Source organism: Antechinus flavipes, chromosome 3 (assembly GCF_016432865.1).
Source record: "Antechinus flavipes isolate AdamAnt ecotype Samford, QLD, Australia chromosome 3, AdamAnt_v2, whole genome shotgun sequence".
Taxonomy (NCBI): domain Eukaryota; kingdom Metazoa; phylum Chordata; class Mammalia; order Dasyuromorphia; family Dasyuridae; genus Antechinus; species Antechinus flavipes.
Window position 1 is genome coordinate 421,272,224 of NC_067400.1, and position 23,788 is coordinate 421,296,011.

The 23,788-nt window shown below is 34.2% G+C and overlaps 1 protein-coding gene across 1 annotated transcript in view; it reads right to left on the minus strand.

The window, feature by feature from the left end:
• MYO3B (myosin IIIB) overlaps positions 1 to 23,788 on the minus strand; it is a 601,952-nt gene that overhangs the window by 360,915 nt on the left and 217,249 nt on the right. The window contains exons 9-15 of the mRNA XM_051990668.1: positions 9,694 to 9,790; positions 8,148 to 8,264; positions 7,006 to 7,110; positions 5,244 to 5,327; positions 4,272 to 4,474; positions 986 to 1,084; positions 489 to 603 (exon numbers count right to left, since the gene is read on the minus strand). Of these exons, the coding sequence (XP_051846628.1) occupies positions 489 to 603; positions 986 to 1,084; positions 4,272 to 4,474; positions 5,244 to 5,327; positions 7,006 to 7,110; positions 8,148 to 8,264; positions 9,694 to 9,790 (820 nt within the window). The remainder of the gene's footprint in view (positions 1 to 488; positions 604 to 985; positions 1,085 to 4,271; positions 4,475 to 5,243; positions 5,328 to 7,005; positions 7,111 to 8,147; positions 8,265 to 9,693; positions 9,791 to 23,788) is intronic.

Consider the following 23,788-nt stretch of genomic DNA (forward strand, 5'->3'; position numbering starts at 1 on the left):
AATTATTGGCCTCTGTTGATGGCCTGAAGGTCCCTTCAAGCTCTAAAAGTCTAAAATGGTACAATTCTACTTCATATTTTCAAGATACACTCTATCAATTCACAAGTATTTATTAAGTGTCTACCATGTGCCAGGAATGGTAATGGGCCCTAAGGACATTGAAACAAAAGTGAAATGCTTCTTGCACTTTAGCAACATTCTAACATTCTTGAGTTCTAACAGGAAAAACAATATGCAAACATTTAGCTGTATATGCAAAATAAGATAGTTGGGTGGGTTAAGATAGGCACTAATAGCTGGAAGTAAAGAGAGAAGGTGGAACTTGAGCTAAGTTTTGAAGGAAATTAAGGATTCTCAAAGAATCCAGTATCTGAAGGTTCTATCAATCTATCCCAAGCTCCCAAAGTATAACATGCCATTTGGAGAGGTTGTTCTACAGAAATACAGCTTTCTGGTATTTGAGGAGTTATCTTTTGGCAGATTCTTACCTCATCAGTGAACCCTATAATTTTAAAGCAGTGCTGAATTTCTTCAAATTGTTTTCCATACAACTCTGTAGCAACAATATCTTCCATCACCCTTCCTGTCTCATTATCTATGTACCTAAATGAAAAGGAATATCACCACACAGCATTAGTTTTTGTCTAAAAAGCTGCACCCCACATGTCATGCATGTCTCGACCCATTTTCTTGCAGGTGCATTTGTCTAAGAGACTATAACTACACCAAGTGGAATTAATTATGCATAAAACTGTGGTAATGTGAGGACAATTGAAAATTTGATCCTTCTATAGAAAATCCAGACAGGGAACTATACTTTTTTTGGATGAGGGTTTCAAAAGGAATATTGGATTAAACACTTATCCCTAAAGCTTAAGGTAAAAAGATTTGTAATTTCAATCAAGAAAGCATTCCCTCAGTATTTAAGTATTTGTTCATTGCTAATTATATTTTTATTTAAATACAAGAATCATGTTTTAGTTACCTAGGAGGCTTTTTCTCTGGCAGACTGTACTCAGAAATTTTCTTTTGGCGATAAAGACCAGCATAAATATAATAAAAAATGTGAAAATTTTTTTCTCCTCTAAAAAAAAAAATAATGAAATATTACTATAATGTGATATTCAAGCATTTCAAAAAATATTATTTCTGGATTACACATCAATTCCCTTTGCAAGGAAGTGAAATTCAGGGTTGCAATCCTACAAGTTAAACTTAGCTTCAATAGAGTCTATCTTTACTCCTACTTAGGCTGCCTGGACTGTGGACTGGGTCAATCTTCCTTCTTTCAGCACTTTTCTGGATTCAAGAATACAAGGATATTTTCTTCTTTGGACTGTCAAGTCTACTTTTTTGTCTTTCAATCTTTAAAAATATTCTGACATAGGCATTTTCCTTACTAAGAGATTGACTCAATCTAGAAAAAAAAATGTATATATATCTATATAACAGCAATATTGATAAATATAACCCATAAAAATAAAAACTTTTTAAAATTTAGATTATAAAGAAATAATCATTTTTAAGAGCACAAAGGGAAACTGAAAACTTTTGAGAACAACTGAGTTATGTCATATTATATGTTGAAGCATTTCTAAACATATTTCTGGATTACACATCAATTCCCTATGCAAGGAGGTGAAATCCAGGGCTGCAATTCTACAAGTTAAACTTAGCTTCAATAGAACCTACCTTTACTCCTACTTAGGCTACTAGTCCACAGTCCAGGTTTGAATCAATCTTCCTTCTTTCAATACTTTTCTGGTCTCAGGAATAAAAGGGTATTTTCCTCTTTGGACTGCCAGGTCTACTTCTTTGGGTCTTGGTCTTTAAAAATACCCCACCATAGTCATTTTCCTTACTAAGAGATTGACTCAATCTAGAAAGTCTTATATGGCAGTATCTGACTAGATTTCTGATTTACTGATTAGATTTCTTTCTTAAGGACCATTCTTTAACCCTAAATCACTCTGGCTCTCATTGATCAGTCAAAAATAAACATCATGCTACAGTTGAAGTTGGAGGACATATGTGTGAATCTCCATTCTGTTATTCTCTTTGGGATTTTAGAGATGTCACTATACCTCTCTCATCTATCAAAGGCAAGGTTTTTAATTTTTTGTGTGTCATGGTTCTCTCTGGCAGTTTGATGAAGGCTAAGAATTTTTCCTTAAAAATCATATTTTTAAATGCAAAAAACAAAATACATCAAATTACAAAAGAAAACAAAGGTTAATGAATATAAAGAGGGATTTTTTTTCCTATTCAAGTCCATAGATATACTGTAATATATCCATGGCCTTAGATTAATAGCCCCTGCTCTGTTTTTCTATATCTTTAAACCTATGATTTTAATACACTTTTCACCATTTCTTCTATTTTTCTAAATGCAAACTAGATTTCTAAATTCAACTAGAGTTCATGCTACTTTTCTCATAATACTTTTGGTTTTGAGTTCTGTCTCCAGTGAAAACAGTTCTCACTTTGAGTCAGAAGATCTAGGTTCAAATTTCAACTTTGGAACTTACTACCCTGTATGACTTTGGGCAATGATAATGACTCTCATTTATAAAGTATTTTAAAGTTTGAAAAATATTCTACAACCATTACTTTGTTTGTCAACCTCATAAAAACCCTATGAACAAGATCACTGTTCCCATTTTACAGATGAAGAAATTGGTTTCCAGAGGTTAAATGGCTTTCCCATGACAAATTGCTTTGTTTTGGAAAATATAATTTTAATAAAAATATGGATTTATATGAACAAATAACAAAAATATTGATGAATATAACCAACACAAACAAAAAGCTTTTTAAAATTTAGGTTATAAATCATTTTAAGAGCACAAAGACAAATTGAGAATAAAACTTTTGAGAACAACTGAATTATGTCATTTTGTTTCTTTCTGGTCATTAATTTATTCATAAACAAAATGAGGGCAGAGAATTAAAATGATCTCTAAAGTCCCTTCTGGATAGAGAACAGAGAACAATAAATTCTCTGGCCCATTTTTTTATTATGAGACCCCGATCCTTGCTCAAGATCCTCAATAACACCAATCAATCCTGGCCAAGGTATCTTTAAATCATTAGAGCAGAATCAGTTCTCTGCTATAAAATATGTTCAGAGACATAACAATTCCCACCAGTTTGAATATAGTTCATATATAATATGTATTATGTTTGTATAAACATACAAATGTCATATTTATGTTTGAAGACAGAAAGTTGGGGCTCTCTTTTTGTCTCATGTGAATCCCCAAGGTTTTCTATTACTCTGGATTGCAGAGAAAGAGAAGTACCTGGCAAGATTACCAGGGGCACTGGGCATAAATTGTATTAAATGGCTAATCCCAAAGAAACATATTTTATACCCTATTGCTCCTTACATTTTTTTTGGTTTGGTTTTCATGGTATTTTGTGCTCCGAAGAGAATACTGATTGTTCTTCATATGTGTAATAAGGAACCATTAAAAAAAAACAAAAAAACATAGTTACACTTCAACAACAGTACTACAAGATGATCAATTCTGATGGATGTGGCTCTCTTCAACAATGAGAGGATCCAAATCAGTTCCAATTGATCTGTAATGAACAGAATCAGCTACACCCAGAGAAAGAACACTGGGAAATGAATATAGACCACAACATAACATTTCCACTTCTTCTGTTTTTATCTGCTTGAATTTTTGTTTTTTCTTCTCAGGTTATTTTTACCTTCTTTCTAAATCCGATCTTTCTTTTGCAACAAGATAACTGTATAAATATGGATACATATATTGTATTTAACATATTTAACATGTATAGGACTACCTGCCATCTAGGGGAGGGGGTGCAGAGAAGGAGGGGAAAAGTTGAAAAGAAGTTTTTGCAAGGGTCAATGTTGAAAAATTACCCATGCATATGTTTTGTATCTAAAAAACTATAATAAAAATAATTAAAAAAAAACTTCTAGAGGATTTTAAAAAGGTGGGGGGGGGGGGGGGAAGGGCCATAGTTTATGTTCACATTCAATAGCGGAGGGACTTTTATTTTGCCAGTCTTCTTCTACCAATACAAATTACAACCTCTTTATATATGGCAATCTTAATTAGGGAGTTAAATAAGAGAACTTAAGTAATTTAGCTATGGTCACACAGCTTGTACAGTGCCAGGCAGGATATAAACTCAAGTCTGATTGACTTCTAACTCCAATACTGTATCCATTAGATCATGTTTTCCCTCTAATAATATATAAATAAGAATTTAAGAAGATTAAATATTACACCTACACAGCTTGTTTTATAACTCTAGATTTCTCCAAAAGGTATTCAGAAATTTTTGCACCCATTACAGCTCCCGTGGGTGTGAACATCATTTCCAGATACTTTCCAAATCGACTTGAGTTGTCATTGATGGCAGTGCAGGCGTTACCAAATGCTTCCACTAAGGGGTTCACCTGGAGTATTTTCTCCCTCAGAGCCCGGTTATTGGCCTGTATACAACAGAGAAAGAGCATGAAGAACTTGCAAAATGAATACAATTGCTTTGTTCATTCACACCCTGTCCACTTAAATTCTCCTTATAATGTAGGAAGTAGCACCCAAAGGTATTACTAGCTGTTAGCTGTTGAGGGTGACTTTGAAGATAAGGATCACAAACAGAAAGCCCTGTTCTCCACAGAATTGTGGGGCTGAGAGATAGTCACATCTTAAACAATCCCAACAGATAAAAAACATAGAATAATGGGAAAAACCTAAATTCTTCTTCAAGTCCAACCTAAATTCCCAATATGATAGGTTAAGCCTTTTCCTTTTGTGTCTGCAGCTGGCTACATATATTAAATCTTCATCTATCTGAACATCATTGTTTTTAAAGACACTTTTCACCATCTTGAAACCCTTGCTGAAAAGTTTCCATTCTTAAACATTTTCTCACATACTTTATTTTTCCATCCTTTAAGTTATCCCTGGGACAATATTACACTGTCCTATTTTGCCACTTTTACTTCCTAGTATTTTAATTTGAAAATTTGAAAAATATAATTGCATATAACAAAGTTCATGGAGGTCCTGTTTTCTCTACTGCATGAAAGAAGGTGGTATATTTGGTAACCAAAGCAGAAACATTAACAGAAGAATCAATCAATGAAGTTGATTTCTTTTTTGCAAGAGTAAGAATAAGTATTCTACATTTTTTTTTTACAAAATAATTGATTGGTCTGCAGTACCATCTTATCATTGTATTATATGACTGGTAAATACCTTTCCCAAGAAGGTCAAATGCTGGACAATCAGATGGGCACTTTCTGTTTTCCCAGAACCACTCTCTCCACTGATGATAATGCACTGGTACAATAAAAAAAAAAAAAAAGGTCAAGTGTACAACTCAGGTTAAAATGAACAAAAGCAGATGTTCAACTATGATTTGTGTGAAGAATCAAGGTAGTATTAATTAATAATATGCATCTATAAAACTTTAAATGACAAAAAATTCAAAGCTGAGAAAAAGTAAAAGAGTAGGAAGGCAAATCAAGGTGAAGGAGTTAAATTAGGGTCAGATGACAAATGAAATGCTTTAGAGAAGAGGTGTTAAATATCAGCCAATAATTGGGAAATATTTAATAAGATAAATAAAAATACAATGGAACATAATGTTAATATAAAGTTTTCTAAGTGTTACCCACAGGAACATTTATGAAATAATAATTATTATAATAACTAACATTTATATAGTGCTTATGATATATATGCCAGGCACAGTACTAAGCACTTTACAATTATTATTTCATTTGATCCTAACAAAAATCCTAGAATGTAGGTGGTATTTTTTTCTTTTAAAAAAATGCAAGGATACATCATATTTATTCCCACACCTTCAATGCTGTTTTATAGATGAGGAAACAGATAAATAAAAGTTAAATGACTTGACCAGATTTCCAAAGCTAGAAAGTATCTGAGGCTGGATATGAACTTAGGTTTTCCTGACTGTAACCCCAGTGCTCTATGCATTGTGACAACTAGCTACCTAATTTGGTGGTCCTTATTTCTACTTGAGTTGAACACCACTGCTCTAGAAGATTAAGGAAATGGGTCAATATCTGGTAAGAAAATAATTTTACATCCCTGAAAAAATTTCCACTTAGAAATTCTTACCACTCTTTGCCCTCTGACAGTTCCACATGTGGTAAAAATCAGACCAAGGATGCCTTGCTGTCTCTCAAACTAACTTAATGTAATTCTCACACAAGGTGGTTTCCCTGGATATAGCCTCATTCTGCTACTCAACAGACCTGGAAATCTTAACGAAGTTAGCTATCCTTCTTTAGTTTGATCTCAAACACAGAAAAAAATATTCTTTCGTTTTTAAAAAAAATACAGGGATCCATCACATTCTAATTCCACAGCTTCAAACTCAGCTCTCAGGGCAAAAGGAAGTGAAGTCAAGGAGGGTCAGAGGTTGACTTTTTCACAGCTATGACATTCAACATGTCACTGCTATAAATGGGAAGCCCACAAAATTAATATGGATGGTCTATCTGTTCTTAACCAGCCAATTGTTGAAGGTTAGTATAGCACTTTTCTAAATCCATAATGATTTATCAGCAGCCACATTAATAGAAGTCCTATTAACCAAGTAAGAAAAAAAAAGACCTCATTATAATAATCCTAAGATTTTAAAAAGAAATAATTTAATTTATGTGGTGGTACATCATATTCTGATTGTAACTATCATTATATAATTGGATTTGTGTTGCTCTAGGTCTTCATTATATTCCTATTAGACATGTCCTTACTGTACTGTGCCAAAGGAAATGAATGATTTTCTAGGAAGTATTTTCATCTTCTCTGCTTCTATGACTTTTTCAGTTCTGGTTGTTTGATTTGCTATGTTTTGTCCCCAATTATGATGAAAGGCTCTCTGGACAACAGGGAAGTAACAATGTGAATGCTGAATAGAGGGAAGCCCAGTAGCACAATGTGTTCCTGTTGACAGAGCTAGGAATAAGGATTTATGGAGTCTTACCTGGTCTTTGCTGAAGGTTACCATGCCTTGGTAAGCAGCATCTGCTGAGGCAAATATGTGGGGGGGATTTGAGGACCGTTTCACACCATGATACAGTTTGGAAAACTATAGGAAGGAAAAATATGTTATAAAGGGGAATGAGCACTGACTTTTACAGTCAGAGACAATGTGTTCAATCTTTCCTCTGACACTGGGCAAATCACTAAACTTCAACCTCAGTTTTTTCCTCTATAAAATGAGAAAATTGTACTAAATAATCTCAAAGATTTTACTCTTACAGAATCTATAACTTTCTATAACAATACATCTTTATCCAATAATAATCCCTAAATTGATGCTTGAGGCAGCTAGGTAGTATAAGGGATATAGTGTTGGATTTAGAGTTCAAAAGGCCTGCATTTGATTCTTGATTCAGACATGTTTAACTTCTATTTGCCTCAGTTTTCTCAACCATGAAATGGGAGTAAGAATAGAACCTACCTCCCAGGATTATTGTCAGGATCAAATGAGAATATATTCATAAAATACTCAGCATAGTTTCTGGCACATTCTAAGTGTTTAATAAATATTTCCCCCAATTTCATAATCAGATCTTGAGTGTATGTCAGCTTGACAGTCAACTATTCCCTAGTGGAGAAAGCCCCAGGGATGTATGCTTTTTGCCCCTTGTACTATACTTGGTCAAAGACTTTATTTCTTTTTTAAATAAATTTTGATCCATCAAGATAATCATGTGGTTTTAGGATGCTTCACTTTCTGATATGACCAATTATGCTGATTTATGTTTTCCTAGTATTGAACTATCCTTGCACCTATGGTATAAATCCCATAAGGGATTTATTGGATTAGTCCCTTAATCTGTTTTTTGAGTTAATATTCATTAATGAAAAAATACTCTTTCCCTTCACCTCTCCCACATTTGGAAAAGATCTAAAATCATTTGTTAAAATATCTGTTTTAAAAGTCACCATGACTCCTAGCATGCAGAGATCCAGTTTAAGAGGTAAAAACTACAATTTGCAATATGCATTCTTCAAAAAGCTATAAATAAGAGCTGTACTTTGTCTTCCTGCCAGGTTTTCTTTGTTGCTTTTTTAATTCAACAATCTAAAGGAGTGACACAGACCTGAGGTATCTCTTACCTGTGGGGAGTATATATTGAGATTTTGAAAGGGATTTAGGGCTATTAAGATATCTCCAACATATGTATAAATCTGTAAGTCTGAGAAACGCTTTTGCAGCTGATGAATAATTGTGTCCTGAAAGGAAAAAGATATTTTAAATTGAAAATTAAGTATATGGTTTTCTGATTAAGAGAAAGTCTATGATAAGTTTTGAATTTAGTTTTATATTTTTGCAACTTCTCTTATTCTGCTACTTAAAGATAAGAACATTGTTTTTCTCCACACACCTATTAATATGTTTTATAATTGCCCCAGAATATAAGTTGCTTGAGATCAGGTGCTTTTTTTTTGTCAATTTATGCTCAGTGCCTAGCATAGAATCTTGCTTGATTTATTGGACTGGATTATTTAAATGAATGATATTTTTTTCTCTCAAAGTTGCCAAATTAAATCCAAAAGTTATTTTCCTTATGATAAACAGGCATTCACTGAAAAAGAAAGGAAATTAAGAATAAATCTGAAAGGCTTGGGTAGACTTTGGATTTCATAACAGATTCTGCAACAACCAGGGAAATTTCTTCCTTCCTTCTTTCTTCCCTCTCTCCTTTCTCTTTTTCCTTCTTTCCTTCCTTCCTTTTTTCCTTCCTTCCTTCCTTCCTCCTTCTTCCCTCCCTCCTTCCCTCCCTTTTTTCCTTCCTTTCTTCCTTCTCTCTCTCTCTCTCTGTCTTTCCATCTCTCTGTCTCTCCATCTCTGTCTCTGCCTCTGTCTCTTTTTCTGTCTCTCTCTGTTTATCTCTGCCTCTGTCTTTATCTCTCTCTCTGTCTCTGTCTCTGTCTCTCTCTCTCTCTCTCTCTTTCCTTCCTTCCCTCCCTTTCTTTTTTCCTTCTTTCTAACTTGCTGTGTCTGATTAAAACTTTTTGGTTAGAATCTTATTTAATAGGAAATTACTGTTGATTAAGCACACTCAAAGGAAAGGCTTTATTTCATCATGCATTCTACTTCAAATTTATGTTATGGGGATGAAGAATTCAAACACTTCTTTATCATACTTCAGTGATTTAGGCATTAGAGTTAAAGTTCCCCAGAGCTAGAAGATGCAGGTCTCTTGCAATTAACAGCTCTATTAAACATGCATATTTTATACAGAGCTTATCACAGTTTTCATTCTAGAATTCAAGTTATGTTAAGCTCATTTTTCTCCTAAATATATGGTTCTTCTTTAATAGGAGGAAACAACTATCCTGATTTTTAAGGGATAAGTTGCAAACTTTATAAAACAGAAAATAATTTTAGTGGATGTCATTCATCATTCAGGCCTACAACAAAATGGGATTTATTGAAACTGCCTTTTTTTCTTTATCACTTCATAGAATATAAATGAATGTATAATATAAGATCATAATCGCAGTAGCTTGTTATTCCCTCAGCTTCATGCCAAGGCTACAAACAATTAACTTTGATGTGACTGCAGTAGAAGGAAGCCTTCAAAAGAAGGAATGAAAAATGAATTCATAGAAAATAATGGCAACAAGCATGAGAATTTTCTCTCTCTGAACACTATACCTCATCTAGAACCTCCAGATTGACCAAATCATCATCCAGGGAATATTTTTCAGTAGCTGTCACATGATAAGGTCTTCTGGTATACATGGTTTCATGCCTGTGAAATTGTAGCAAAACATCAGTATTTATACAATAAACTAGATGTCTCAGAAGAAGAAAGCATTCAGTCCAAAAGGCAGACACAATGACAAAAAGTCTTGTCTTAATGTACTTTGAAAGAAAACCTTTTTTAAAGCAGTGGACACTAAAGCTGCTAAGCCTCTTGCCCAATTGATGCTCTCTCAGTATAGGACAGTATTCTTCATGTTCCATCCTTGGGTCTTTGTATGGGCCATTCATCAGGCTGGCATTAACTTCCATCTTACCTTCACTTCATGGAGTTCTTCCTCTTTCTTTAAGATACAGTTCAGACATTATCTTCTACCAGAAGCCTTACCTCATTTCATTCAACTGTTAGTTATTTCTTTCTATAGAAATCTGGACTTAAAATACTGTGTGTGTATATGTAAGAGTCTTAAGACACAATAATCTATGACTATAGGAATCTAGTGTTTGATAAACTCAAAGACTTCAGTTTCTAAGATAAGAATTCACTATTTGACAAAAATTGCTGGGAAAACTGGAAAAATCATTGTATGGCAAAAATTAGGTATTGAACAACATCTAGTGCCTTATATCAAAATAAGGTCAAAATGGGATTCTGATATAGACATAAAGGGTCTATAAACAAAATGGGAACAAGGGTTACTCTACTTCTCAGATCTGTGGAGAATGGAGGAATTTATGACCAAAGAAGAACTAGATTACATTATAAATGAAAAATAGGTAATTTTGATTATATTAAATAAAAAGTTTTTGCACAAAGAAAACCACTGCTACTAAGAATAGAAGGAAAACAGAAATGTAGGAAAACATTTTTTACATGTTGTGTTTCTAATAAAGGCCTGATTTTCTCCAATTGATAAATGGTCAAAGGATATGAACAGACAATTTTCAGATGATGAAATTGAAACTATTACCACTCATATGAAAGAGTGTTCCAAATCATTATTGATCAGAGAAATGCAAATTAAGACAACTCTGAGATACCACTACACACCTGTCAGATTGGCTAAGATGACAGGAAAAAATAATGATGAATGTTGGAGGGGATGCGGGAAAACTGGGACACTAATGCATTGTTGGTGGAGTTGTGAACGAATCCAACCATTCTGGAGAGCAATCTGGAATTATGCCCAAAAAGTTATCAAAATGTGCATACCCTTTGATCCAGCAGTGTTACTAATGGGCTTATACCCCAAAGAGATACTAAAAAAGGGAAAGGGACCTGTATGTGCCAAAATGTTTGTGGCAGCCCTGTTTGCAGTGGCTAGAAACTGAGAAATGAATGGATGCCCATCAATTGAAGAATGGCTGGGTAAATTGTGGTATATGAATGTTATGGAATATTATTGTTCTGTAAGGAATGACCAGCAGGATGAATACAGAGAGGCCTGTAGAGATTTACATAAACTGATGCTAAGTGAAATGAGCAGAAACAGGAGATCAATAGACACTTCGACAACGATATTGTATGAGGATGTATTCTGATGGAAGTGGATTTCTTTGACAAAGAGACCTGAGTTTCAATGGATAAATGATGGACAGAAACAGCTACACCCAAAGAAAGAACACTGGGAAACGAATATGAACTATCTGCATTTTTGTTTTTCTTCCTGAGTTATTTTTACCTTCGGAATCCAATTCTCCCTGTGCAACAAGAGAACTGTTTGGTTCTGCAAACATATATTGTATCTAGGATATACTGCAACATATCTAACATATATAGGACTGCTTGCCATCTAGGGGAGGGGAAAAATCGAAACATAAGCAAGTGCAAGGGATAATGTTGTAAAAAAATTACCCTGGCATGGATTCTGTCAATATAAAGTTATTATTAAATAAAATTAAATTAAAAAAAAAATAAAAAAATAAAGGCCTGATTTCAAAAATATATAGAGAATTGATTCAAATTTATATAAACACAATCCACTCCCCAGTTGATAAAAAGTCAAAGAATATGGACAGACACTTTTCAGGTGCAGAAATTAAAGTCATTTCCAATCATATGAAAAAACCTCTAAATCTCTATTGATTAGAGAAATGCAAATTAAGACAACACTGAGGTACTACTTCATCCCTCTCAGACTGGATAAGATGACAGGAAAAGATAATGATAAATGTTAGAGGGGATGTGGGAAAACTGGGACACTAATGCATTGTTGGTGGAGTTGTGAAATGACCCAACTATTCTGAAGCACAATTTGGAATTATGCTCAAAGGGTTCTCAAACTGTGTATATCCTTTGTTCCAGTAGTGTCTCTACTAGGTCTGTATTCCAAAGAGATCATAGAAGAGGGGGGAAAAAATCCACATATGCAAAAATGTTTGTAGCAGTCCTTTTTGTAGTGGCAAGGAACTAGACATTGAGTGGATGTCCATCAGGTGGGGAATGACTGAGTATACAATGGAATATTGTTATTCTATAAGAAATAAAAAGCAGGCTGGGGAAAAAAAAAAAGCCTGAGAAGACTTACATGAACTGATGCTAAGTGGAGTGAGCAGAATCAAGAAAACATTGTATACAAAAACAAGATTATGTGATGAGCTTGGCTCTTTTCAACAATGAGGTGATTCAAGGCAATTCCAATAGACATGTGATGGAAAAGTACCATCAACATCTAGAGAGAGAATTATGGAGACTGAATATTGATCAAAACATCATATTTTAACCTTTTGTTTGTTGTTTGCTTATATTTTTCTTGTGTTTTTTCTTTTGATCTTATTTTTCTTGCACAGCATGACAAATATGGAAATATGTTTAGAAGAACTGTACATGTTTAACCTATACTGGATTGCTTGCTTTCTAGGGGAGGGAAGGTGGGAGAAGGGAAGGAGAAAAATTTGGAATACAAGATTTTGCATAGGTTAATGTTAAAAACTATCTTTGCTTGCATTTGGAAAAATAAAAGGCTATTTTAAAAGCACTATAAAAATATAAGCTTTTATGTAAATGTTACCATTATAATTAATATGGATATCCCTCTTTTTGGGAGGAGGAAGAAGCTGCAAAAGGCAGTTAAGTGGCGCAATGGATAAATGCTGCTGGGTCTGGAGTCAGGAAGGCCTGAGTTCAAATCTCACCTCAGAAACTTACAATTTGTATAAATTTGTATAACTTAATCCTGTTGGCCTCAGTTTCCTCATTTGTAAAATGAGCTTGAGAAGGAATGGAAGAACTCTGAAGGATCTTTGCCAAAAAAATACCAAATAGGTTCATGAAGAATCTTACATGACTGAAATGAACATAGACACTGACAATACCTTTCATATGCATATGTTTCTAATGTCTTATTTGACATTAATATTTAGTGGATCATTGGATATTGCTTTTGAAGCTGTTATAGAAAATTATGAGTTTAACGGATGTATAGGGAAATTTCTTTTAGGTGAATCTTTAAGGCTTCATTTTATTCTGCTGAATCAATTGCTCTTTGGTTGCTTTGGAGGTTTGAAAGAAATCAATGAGAAGAGAATATAACAGGGTCTTATATTTTAAGCATCACTCCAACAGTGACGTGAGTGGGAAAGTGATGATTGATTTAGAAAATCTTCTGCAAAAGACCACCTGTTCTCCTTCAACATTTTCATCAGAAATTGCATTTTGTCATCAGCCTATTGTCATAAAGATTTTATGGAGCCAAGAAAGTAGGTATGTAAATCAGTAGTCATTATTTTTTGGTTATATTTTGGGATAATAATATAATATTTTCCACTCGTAGATATTTTGAAAATTGATGAATAGACTCATAGAGTTATGGAATTTAGAATTTAAAGGGATCTTTTTTGAGATAATCTAGTCCATTACATTACAGATGAGGAAACAGATCTATTTTGGACAAAGAAATATTCATTTTATTTGGTATTTGTGTTCAGAATTTTAAAAGAATAATTTAAAAAGTAATTACATTATTGCCAATGAATTGCTTTTCTACATATTTGATTGGGTGTCTCAGTTCTTTCTAACTTGTCTCCTTTACTGAAATTACTACGTCTTAATATAATTTTTGGGTTACTGAAGTAGTAAAACTCCAAGTATGGTTCCACATATGTTGGGTTTGGGTGGTATAAGTTAATAGCCTGCCTTTTCATCTTTACACTTTTCTTTTCTATTGGCATTTTATTTTGAACTTTGTTTTAACAAGTCAATCATACAATTATGTTTAAAAAGCTGATTCTGGAATTATTTTTATTTGGTTATGGAAGCATATCTATTAAGGCTTCCTATTTCTAAGAATTCATATTAAGACAATGGTTTTTGTTCTGAAATCTTTGGGTTTACCCAAAGAAAGAAAAACCCCATTAGTATTTAATCAAATTCTAAGGAAACAATATCCTTCACAGTCATCTCCTTCCTCCACCCCCACTCCTATCCCCTTATCAAGGACCTAAATATTTTCTAAAAAGAAACTTGATCAAAGTTCAGAGAAGAAACTTGAACTCCCTGAAAATCAATGAGGGTGATGATCAGAAGATCCTTATTATCTCTGGATTAATCTAATTAAGAGTAGTATTTCTTTCTCCAACATTAAGAGGACTACATGGTTTTTAGGAAAATTGTTCTCCAAGGTGCCCTGACATTTAATATTATGCTGTTATATTATATTTGTTATTATAAGTTAATGTTATTTTAAGTAAATCTAAACCCCCAAATTAAACTTTGTATCTTTATTTTGCCTTTCAATAGATTTTTTTTTTGTCTGTTTCACTGTCACTAGAAAAATGTGGCTTAGACAGAGATTTTCAATAAGCAAGGGAATCTCCATATATGGATTCTTTTTTTTTTTTCTAAGCAATTGTGTGTCAATTGATAAAATTTTATCTCTGAATCTAGAGTTCAGAATTGTGTCAAAGTGATATTTTTTTCTTTAAATAAGTAACCAATCTTTTTCAAAAGACAGTGTTCAGTGAGTACCAAATCTGGGGTCTACTAATTGGCTCCATAAAAAAATTAGTCATGATAAATAGGCAATAGGCTTCTGAGCAGTCTATAAATCTGGGTTCTTTCATTTTTTCAATGCTGTGCCATATTTTCCAACATTGTTTTCACTTTTATAGTTATTTTTTCCCTTCACATTAACATCAGAAAGTATTAATGTATATGTTGATTTGTTTTATCTTGTTATGGTCTTTATAGAATTTTTCTATTTATTGCAGTTATTTTCATGGTTGTTTGCTTTTACTCATCAATAAATGATTATGGAATGCAATAGGAAAGTATTTAAGTGCTTCTCTTCTACTTGGGGAATAAGATATTCAGAAATGTATACACACGATAATTAAAGGAGAAAGAAGAACACAAATAATTATTAGAAGAATTACTCAAGATTTCCCATAGGACATGATATATAAGCTAAACCATAAAGGGAACTAGAAATTCCAGGAGATAGAAGTAGAGGAGTGTTTTCCAAGGAAGGGGAACCAATAAATGGTGAAATCATTTGGTTGATACAAATTTGGTGAAATCAGCTTGAAAAGGTATAAAGATCATAGAATCAACTATTTAGACCTGGAAAACACCTCAGAGACCATCTGGAACAACACCTGCATTTTACAAAATAAGAAACTGAGGCTGAGAGAAACAAACTTACTTGTACAAGTCATACAAGTAGTAATTGTGACAGGAGTTCCTCTGACACCACAATTAGTGTTTGTTTACTTTTCCCACTGGGTAGAGCCAAATTATAAAGGGTCTTAAATGCCAAGATGAAGAGTTGATATTTCATCCTAAAAGCAATAGGAAAAACTGAGGTTTCTTGAACACGGTGCAGTTGATCAGATTTGTACTTTAGAAAGACTGTTTTGGCAGCATGTAGGATGGTTTGAAGGCTGTGGCAATAGTTGAAATGAGAAGGGATTGAGGGACTAAATTAGAGAAATGTCTATATGAGTAGAGAAAAGAAGATGCAACAGATATGCTAGTGGTAGCATCAAGAAGATAATAATCAAATCACATATATGAATAATAATAATGGTAAAAAATAATAATTACTCAAAGGTTAAATAGAGGCCTTTAAAAAGTTCTATTGGTGCCTTTTCCTTTTTGGACCACAATATGTTTTCTGATATATACTCCTTTCATCCCCCACACCTTTCCTTGTAACAAGAAAAACAGATAAGCAAGACTAACCAACAATACTTCCTCTTTTGATAATGAATATAATTTCTATCTTTTCACCAATCCCCCACCTCCTCACCAGCAATAGAAGGCAGATGTGTTTCATCATCTGTTCTCCACAACAAAGACTAATCATCATAAGTAACCTGATTTTGGTGTTGCATTTATTTTCATTATTATAGTTATTATATATATACATATAATTTTCCTGGGTTTGGATTTGTTCTATATTAATACACACAAATCTTTTCTGAGTTCCTTATATTCATCATTTCTTATATTGAAAATTATTCCATTACATTTATTCAGTCTTTTCACATACTTACTTTTCAGAATTTTTTCTATCACAAAACAAATCCATTCTATGAATATTTTGGGGAACCTTTTTTTTTCTGTCTTTGATCAAATTAGAGTATATACACAGTAATAGGGCTGCTCGACCAAAATGATGGTATGGTCTTGCGCTATGGGAGTCATCTGCCAGTGGCTGCTTGGAGGTCTAACTCAGACCGATAAAACAGATCTCTTCCTTTTGGAGAATGATGATGATACAAGGAGACTAAGAGGTAGTTGTATTGTCTGATCTCTCTCCTCTTCCCTCTGCCTCCAATTTATTTCATTCCCCATCCACAAGCAACACCCGTGTCAGTAAAGAGCTGCCCCACAACTCCTTCAAGAGTCACAATCCACAGCTGCAGAAGCTCTCGGAGAATTGACCTGCCCCTTAACAATGGAAGGGATCAAATAGGTTAACTTCTTCAGGGAGAGGGTTTGCTTGTATCTCTACAGATGGAGACGGAATCAGATGGGTGCTAACAAGCTGTATTCACCTTGTTTATCATAGAGAAAAGGAGAAGACCCAAGAAACATCAAGTGGTTCCATCTCTGACTACTAGTGCCATTGAAAAAGCATGACAGTGAACATCAAAAATTGTCAATGAGACTGCTGCAGGATTTCAAAACCAGCAGGGATCATTGGATTCCCTGACATATGATGAGACTGTTGTAGGACTTCAAAATCTGCAGGAACCATTGGATTTCCTGACACATGAAGTAATAGACAATAAATTAGTTTTGGACTATCTCTTGGCTGTTGAAAGAGGTGTATGTATGATTGTGATTTATATACCTTCTTTCTAGGACTTATGGACATGTATATTCATATTGTTTGTTATATCACTATGTTGATTCATGTTGTTTGTTACATCACTACTAGCCTGAGTTATATTATCATGTGCTTGTGTAATACCTCCCATGCTGATGGATTTATATATACCTGTTTCAATTACCCTTCAGCCCAGAGAAAACCTGCTAGCAATATCTAGTTTGACTTTCTCTTTGGGGTTCTCACCTCCCTTTCTGAGAAGTCAGGGAGGGTGTGACCACCTGTGTTCTAAAACAAAAGAAAGGGATCTCCCTAGATGTAGAGGACAGCAGATATTAAGGAACTCTGAGCAAAGTATACTTGAAACAAAGATACTTACAGCAAGGTATTAACTCAGTATGATTGATGAGATGATGGTTCTCTAGTTCACATATACTTAGTATTTAACATGGTGATGTAATAGTTCTATAGTTGGCACGTACTCAGTATGCTATAATGATATAATTATAATAGGGTATTTAAGGGCTGAGAGAAGTGGGCACAAAGACAGACTCAGACTGAGACTGGTTGAGACTGGCAGACTGCTGGAGGAGACTGGGTCAGACTGAGTCTGGATCAGACTGTAACAGACATGGACTGTGAAGAAGACAATAAAGACTCCAGACTATTCCTACCCATCCTTGTGGTGACTATCCTGCTGAGACCAAGACCTTCAGAGGACCTTCAGAAAGCTGGCTCAGACATATAAAGAGGGAAGACCTTGGAATAAGAGGACTTCCTATTTTAATCATCCCCAGGAGTCTCGCCTCATCACTTCTCCACTAAAATGATATGTTTTAACCATCCCGGCATTGAGGCGCTAGAAAGCATGGTATATTTTGTCACCCCAATTTGGGGACTCTAGAAAGCAGGAAACAAAAGTTTTAATTTACTGTTTTAATGATTTCAAGCATATTTCCAGATGGTTTATGATAGCAATTATTCTTTAGAACACTGTTCATACATATAGACTATTTACATATTGAGAAATTGTTTTTTGAAATTTACTACATATCACAGATACCAGATTTTTATAATGGAAATTTGACCCAAAGCTTTCCACCTATTAACAGTTTTTCTTCTTATTCAAGCTACATTGATTTAACTCTTGTAAATACTTTTTAAAAACTTTACATAACTCAAATTGCCTATTTTATTTATCACAATCACTTTAATACATTGTTCTCTTACAAGTTCTAACCATAAACACATATCTGAGAGATACTTTCTTCTTTTGTTCTTTTCATTTTTTTTTGGATGTGATAATTTTTATTTAAGTATCCATTATTATTGAATGTGTTAAAAATATAGGTCTAGATTTATTTTATTCCAAATTGATTTTGATTATTACCAGGTATTCTTATTAAATAGGATGTCCTAGTAATTTATATTCTTGGACTTTTCAAAGGCTGGGCTATTGTATTTGGTTGCTGCTGTAGTTTGTTGATCTAATCTGTTACACTCATCTAATTTGTAAGATTTTTTAACTAGTACCAAATGTGAGGATGAGTAGTGACTTTTTTTCAACAACATTACAGAAAAATAGGCAGCTAACAGGGAGAACATGTAAAACATCCTCTCCAGGGACAGAAATTATATACTATAAACACATCAGAAGAAGAAATACAACCATTGCCTGACTCTACCCCTCCTGCCTTTCATAACAATCACCATCAGAGCATCAGAAAAGGACACCCACTGAGCTATAGCTCTACCCTACTGGGTGACATTTAGCTCTGATCTGCAGTGACAGGTTCTGACAGATTGCTTTTGCATGAGTTCCCATGTAGAAAGTTGGAGTCATATGATTAAATTCTCCTAACCAATGACGCACACTGTTAGAGACAGCAGGAAGGGAGGGCAGCAGTGATGCACTCAAAAACTCTGCATATTGAGTCATATATTTGGAACTTAAAGGCAATTTGCAAAGAAAACATACAAGTTATTTTTTGCCACTTCTTTGACTGTCAAATTTTGGGTTTATAACCCAGCTTCTGTGGTATTCCCAGTCATACCACTCTTGATTTAGGGATGGGATTCCAGAGGGCAATAACATATTCACTGGGAGGGAATGTGTTAAGAATGACTATCTTGTAAAATAGTCAGTGACACATTTTCAATTGTGCCGTCTTTAAGGGCCACAATGAGAAAAGGAATGAGATAAGATCTCTTAAAGTCCTCTAATTTATACACTGGCAGGTGCTACATGCAGGACCAGAGACAGGCAGGAGGGAGTCATGTATGTCCTGAATGGAAGAAGAAAATCGTCTATCCTAGATCTCTTTCAAATATTCAATTAAGAATTCTCTCATTTATAGCAAAATCAGCTATGGCATATGTGTGATTATGTATGTGTCAGTCAAAAAAGTATTTATTAAATGCTTTCTATGTGTCAATACTATGCTAAATATTGGAAATACAATTACAAGCAAAAATAAAGTCAGTTCCTGCTCTCAAGGAGCATGCTACTAAGCAGAGGTGAGGAAGGTGATACCTGGAATGAGGAATGTCTAATTTGGGGTCTTTCCTACAAATAGAGATTCCTGGAAGAACTCACTAATGGGAGAAGGAACCTGTAGAAATAAAATCAAGAAGCAACCAAAGAGATAGCTCAGCCCAGAGAATGTGTGTACACATGTTTGTGTGCACATATACACATGTATGTATGTGTTTGAAAGAAAGGCTGGAATCATTGTGAAATAGATTGAGGCAGATGTTATAGAAATTTATAACATTAAGGAACTATTGGGGGTAGGGATGCAAAGTATCCAAAGAGAGTAGGAAGTGGGGTAAAGATTATAAACCAGGTACCCAGTTTCTTGTAGAAGAGAAAGAATGATCTAATGCAGACAAGATCAGAAGGGAAACAATAAATTGGGAATTCATTTTTTGCATTTAAGGATTCTGATAAAGGTCTCAGTTCTAAAATGTATAGAGAATTGACTTAAATTTATAAGAATCCAAGCCATTCTCCAATTGATAAATGGTCGAAGGAAATGAACAGATTGGCTAAGATGACAGGAAAAGATAATGATGAATATTGGAGGAGATGTGGGAAAACTGGGACAATAATACATTGTTGATGTAACTGTGAATGGATCCAGCCATTTTGGAGAGCAATTTGGAACTTTGTTAAAAAAAAAAAAGTTATCAAACTGTGCATACCCTTTGATCCAACAGTGTTTCTACTGGGTCTATGTCCCAAAGAGATACTAAAGGAAGGAAAGGGATTTACATGTGCAAAAATGTTTGTGGCAGTTTTTTTTGTAGTGACTAGAAACTGGAAAGTGAGTGGATGCCCATTAGTTGGAGAATGGCTAAATAAGTTATGATATATGAATGTTATAGAATATTATTGTCCTATAAGAAATGATCAGGAGGATAATTTTAGAGAGGACTGGAGAGACTTACATGAACTGATGCGAAGTGAAATGAGCAGAACCAGGAGATCATTGTACACGGCAACAGCAAGATTATATGATAATCAATTCTGATGAATGTGACTCTTTCCAACAATGAGATGATTGATGCCAGTTTCAATGGTCTTGTGATGAAAAAAGTCATCTACCCTCAGAGAGAGGACTGTGGAAACTGAATGTGGATCACACTATAACATTCTCACTCTTTTTGTGATTGTTCACTTGCATTTTGTTTTCTTGGTCACTTTATTTTTTTGATTTGATTTTTCTTGTGCAGCAAGAGAATTGTATAAATATGTTTGTACATATTGGATTTAATATATATTTGAACATATTTAACATATATTGGTTTGCTTGCCATCTAGGGGACAGAGTGGGGAGAAGGAGGAGAAAATCTGAAACACAAGGATATGCAAGGTTCAATGTTGTCAAGTTATCCATACATATGTTTTGAAAATAAAAAAGCTTTAAAAATTTAAAAAGTGGTGGTGGGGAGTTAACTATGGAAATACAATTTGGTGGGAAAGGGTAGATGCAGTTCCTATGGTCAAACAGTGACCATCCTCACATATGATTCACCTCTGATTCTGGGATCCATAGACCAGCTTGTGCATCCTAAGTAAAGGAATAGTCTGTACCATATGGAGGGAGGAGAATTAGGAAGAGGATGGGTAAGGAATCCTGGACTGGGGTAAAGTGGGGAGATGGTGGATAGGAAGGGTTATGCTACATTCAGCTCTGAGCTACAATAGCTAAATGTTTAATCTGAGAATTTACTTCTAAGAAATTGACAACTATTATAAATCAGAATTCAATTTAAGGTTTTATTGATTGTCTAGACAAGTTAGTGATGGTGAAAATGTTAATAATGAAGATTAGGCTTGAAAGTATATTATAGAAATACTTTCCCCCAGAGAGTGAGTTGTTAAACATTTACACAGGTCAGTCAGGCCAACCAGAGCTTATGCAATCCTACATCTAGATCTAAGTGATAAGTTATCCTTAGCTAGTTTTAGTCCCTCCCCAACTCTTACATCTTGCCAGGTGCAAAGTTGTTTCGTTTGGTTACCTATAAAGCTGGGTGACATGGTCGAGAGAGCACTGGGCTTAGAATCAGGATGACTCAGGTTCCTGAGTTCAAATCTGGTCTCAGATTAGCTGTGTGACTCTGGGCACAGCTGTTTCCTCATATGTCAAATTAGCTGGAAATGGAAATGGCAAGCTACTCTAGCATCTTTGCCAAGAAAACCTTAAATAGGAGCACAAGAATCAGACACAACTGAACAACAACTGAAGTGACAAATCCTTTTATAAATACTCCCAAGATTGTTAAAAGTCAGTTTTAGTGTGATAAATGAAGAGTTTTACCTTGTATCAGCTATTCACCAAGACAACTATTCTTAGTCACACAAAATCATAAAATCTTTTTTGTATTTCATTCATGTATGTATATGTGTTTATATGTTTGCCTTGGAATATAATTTTCCTCATATAACCCATTAATGTTCTTCCCATTTTCCCAATTCTTATCTCCCTTTTCCTGGCTCTCCATGTGTATTCCTCTTCTCCATCCTCCATTCTTTTGAGATCATTACAACATAACAGAATCATACGCATACTCTCTAATTAAACTCCTTCTAAAATGATGATAAAATTTTGAGGGCTACACTCATATCCTTCCATTTTTAGGCTTCTCTTGAGCAATAAGCGACAGAGCTGTCAGGTAGCACCTATTTGTACTCTCAGAAATGATTCAGGGATCCCCTGGGATTTCCTAGGTTCTCTTTCTGCCCTAGTGCTTCCTACCTCAGTCAGCCTTCTCATTTTTGGGTGCTCTAATGTTTCCTTCACTCCTGCTGCAGTGTGCTTCTACTGAAGGCCTGAACCAATGTTTAAAACCATTTTATTTTGCTAAGCTGCTCAAAACTGGACAAAAAAATCATGGTGACTTTTTTTTTCAAATTTAGATTAGTAGAATGTTTCAAGCATGGTGTCACATAAGCTTTAAATTCTTTGCCAGACTCACTAGCTCCTTATTAGTCTAATATGCTACAGTTATGCTACAAGTGAGTAGATAGAATTGAAGTAATTTTAATGACCAAAAAGACATCACAATAAAGACAAAAAGATAATCACAATTCATATTATGTGAATTAAATATCTTCTAAACAACATATCAGAGAAATAAATTAGACATTAACTTCAACTACTGAGCACATATGTTTGCGTTAGATCATGATTTCTACCCCTACCTTTTTTACTTCACTTAGCTGTGTTTCTAGGTTTCTTTTTTAAGTCGGTTGAGATCCAGAACTTTAAAAAGAAGAGAGGGGGAAAAAAAAGAAGAAAGGGAGAAGAAGAGACTATAGTAGATTCCCAGGACAATGATAGTTTCTTTAGCAGATCTGTTGATGAGCCACACTAAGAATCTAGGTGTCAATCAATCTGAATTCCTCACTTGTTAGCACCATTGTTAGAAATATTAGGAGAAAGCGTACAAGGGATAGACTCTTTGGAAAAAACCTTGAAATCTCAACACGCATATGCATGGGTTTTAAGTTAAAGTAAGAAGGTATAGCCACCTCTCATGAATAAGATTGGTTAACATAACAGAAAAAGAAAATGCCAGATTCTTGAAGAAATGTAGAAAAATAAACATACTGATTAATGCACTATTGGTCAAGCTGTGAACTGATTTAATTGTTCTAGAGGACAATTTGGAACTATGCTAAAAAGGCTGTCAAACTGTGCATATCCTTTAATCCAGGATACCACAACTAGAACTGTATACTAGAGAAATTAAAGAAAAAGGGAAAGGACCTATTTGTACCAAAATATTAATAGCAGTTCTTTTTATATTAACAAAGAATTGAAAATTGAAGGGATGCCCAACAATTGAAGAAAGGCTGAACAAATTCAGATGTATGGTTATGATGGAATATTAACTACTGTATTATTAGAAATGATTAGCAGGATAATTTAAGAAAAACCTGCAAGGTCTTTTATTTAAAAGATTTTTTCGATTACAAGCAAAAAACAATTTTTAACATTCATTTGTTAAAATTTTTAGTTCCAAATTCTCTCCATCCCTTCCTCCATTTCTCTCCTTGTGACAACAGGCAATTCAACATACATGTGCAGTCATGCAAAACATGTTTCTATATTAGTCATATTGTGAAAGAAGACAGACCAAAAGAGAAAGAAAGATGAAAAAATAAAGTGAAAAGCAGTAAGCTTTAATCTGTAATCAGACTTCACCAGTTCTTCCTTTACGGATGGATAGAATTTTTTATCATAAGTCCTTCAGAATTATTT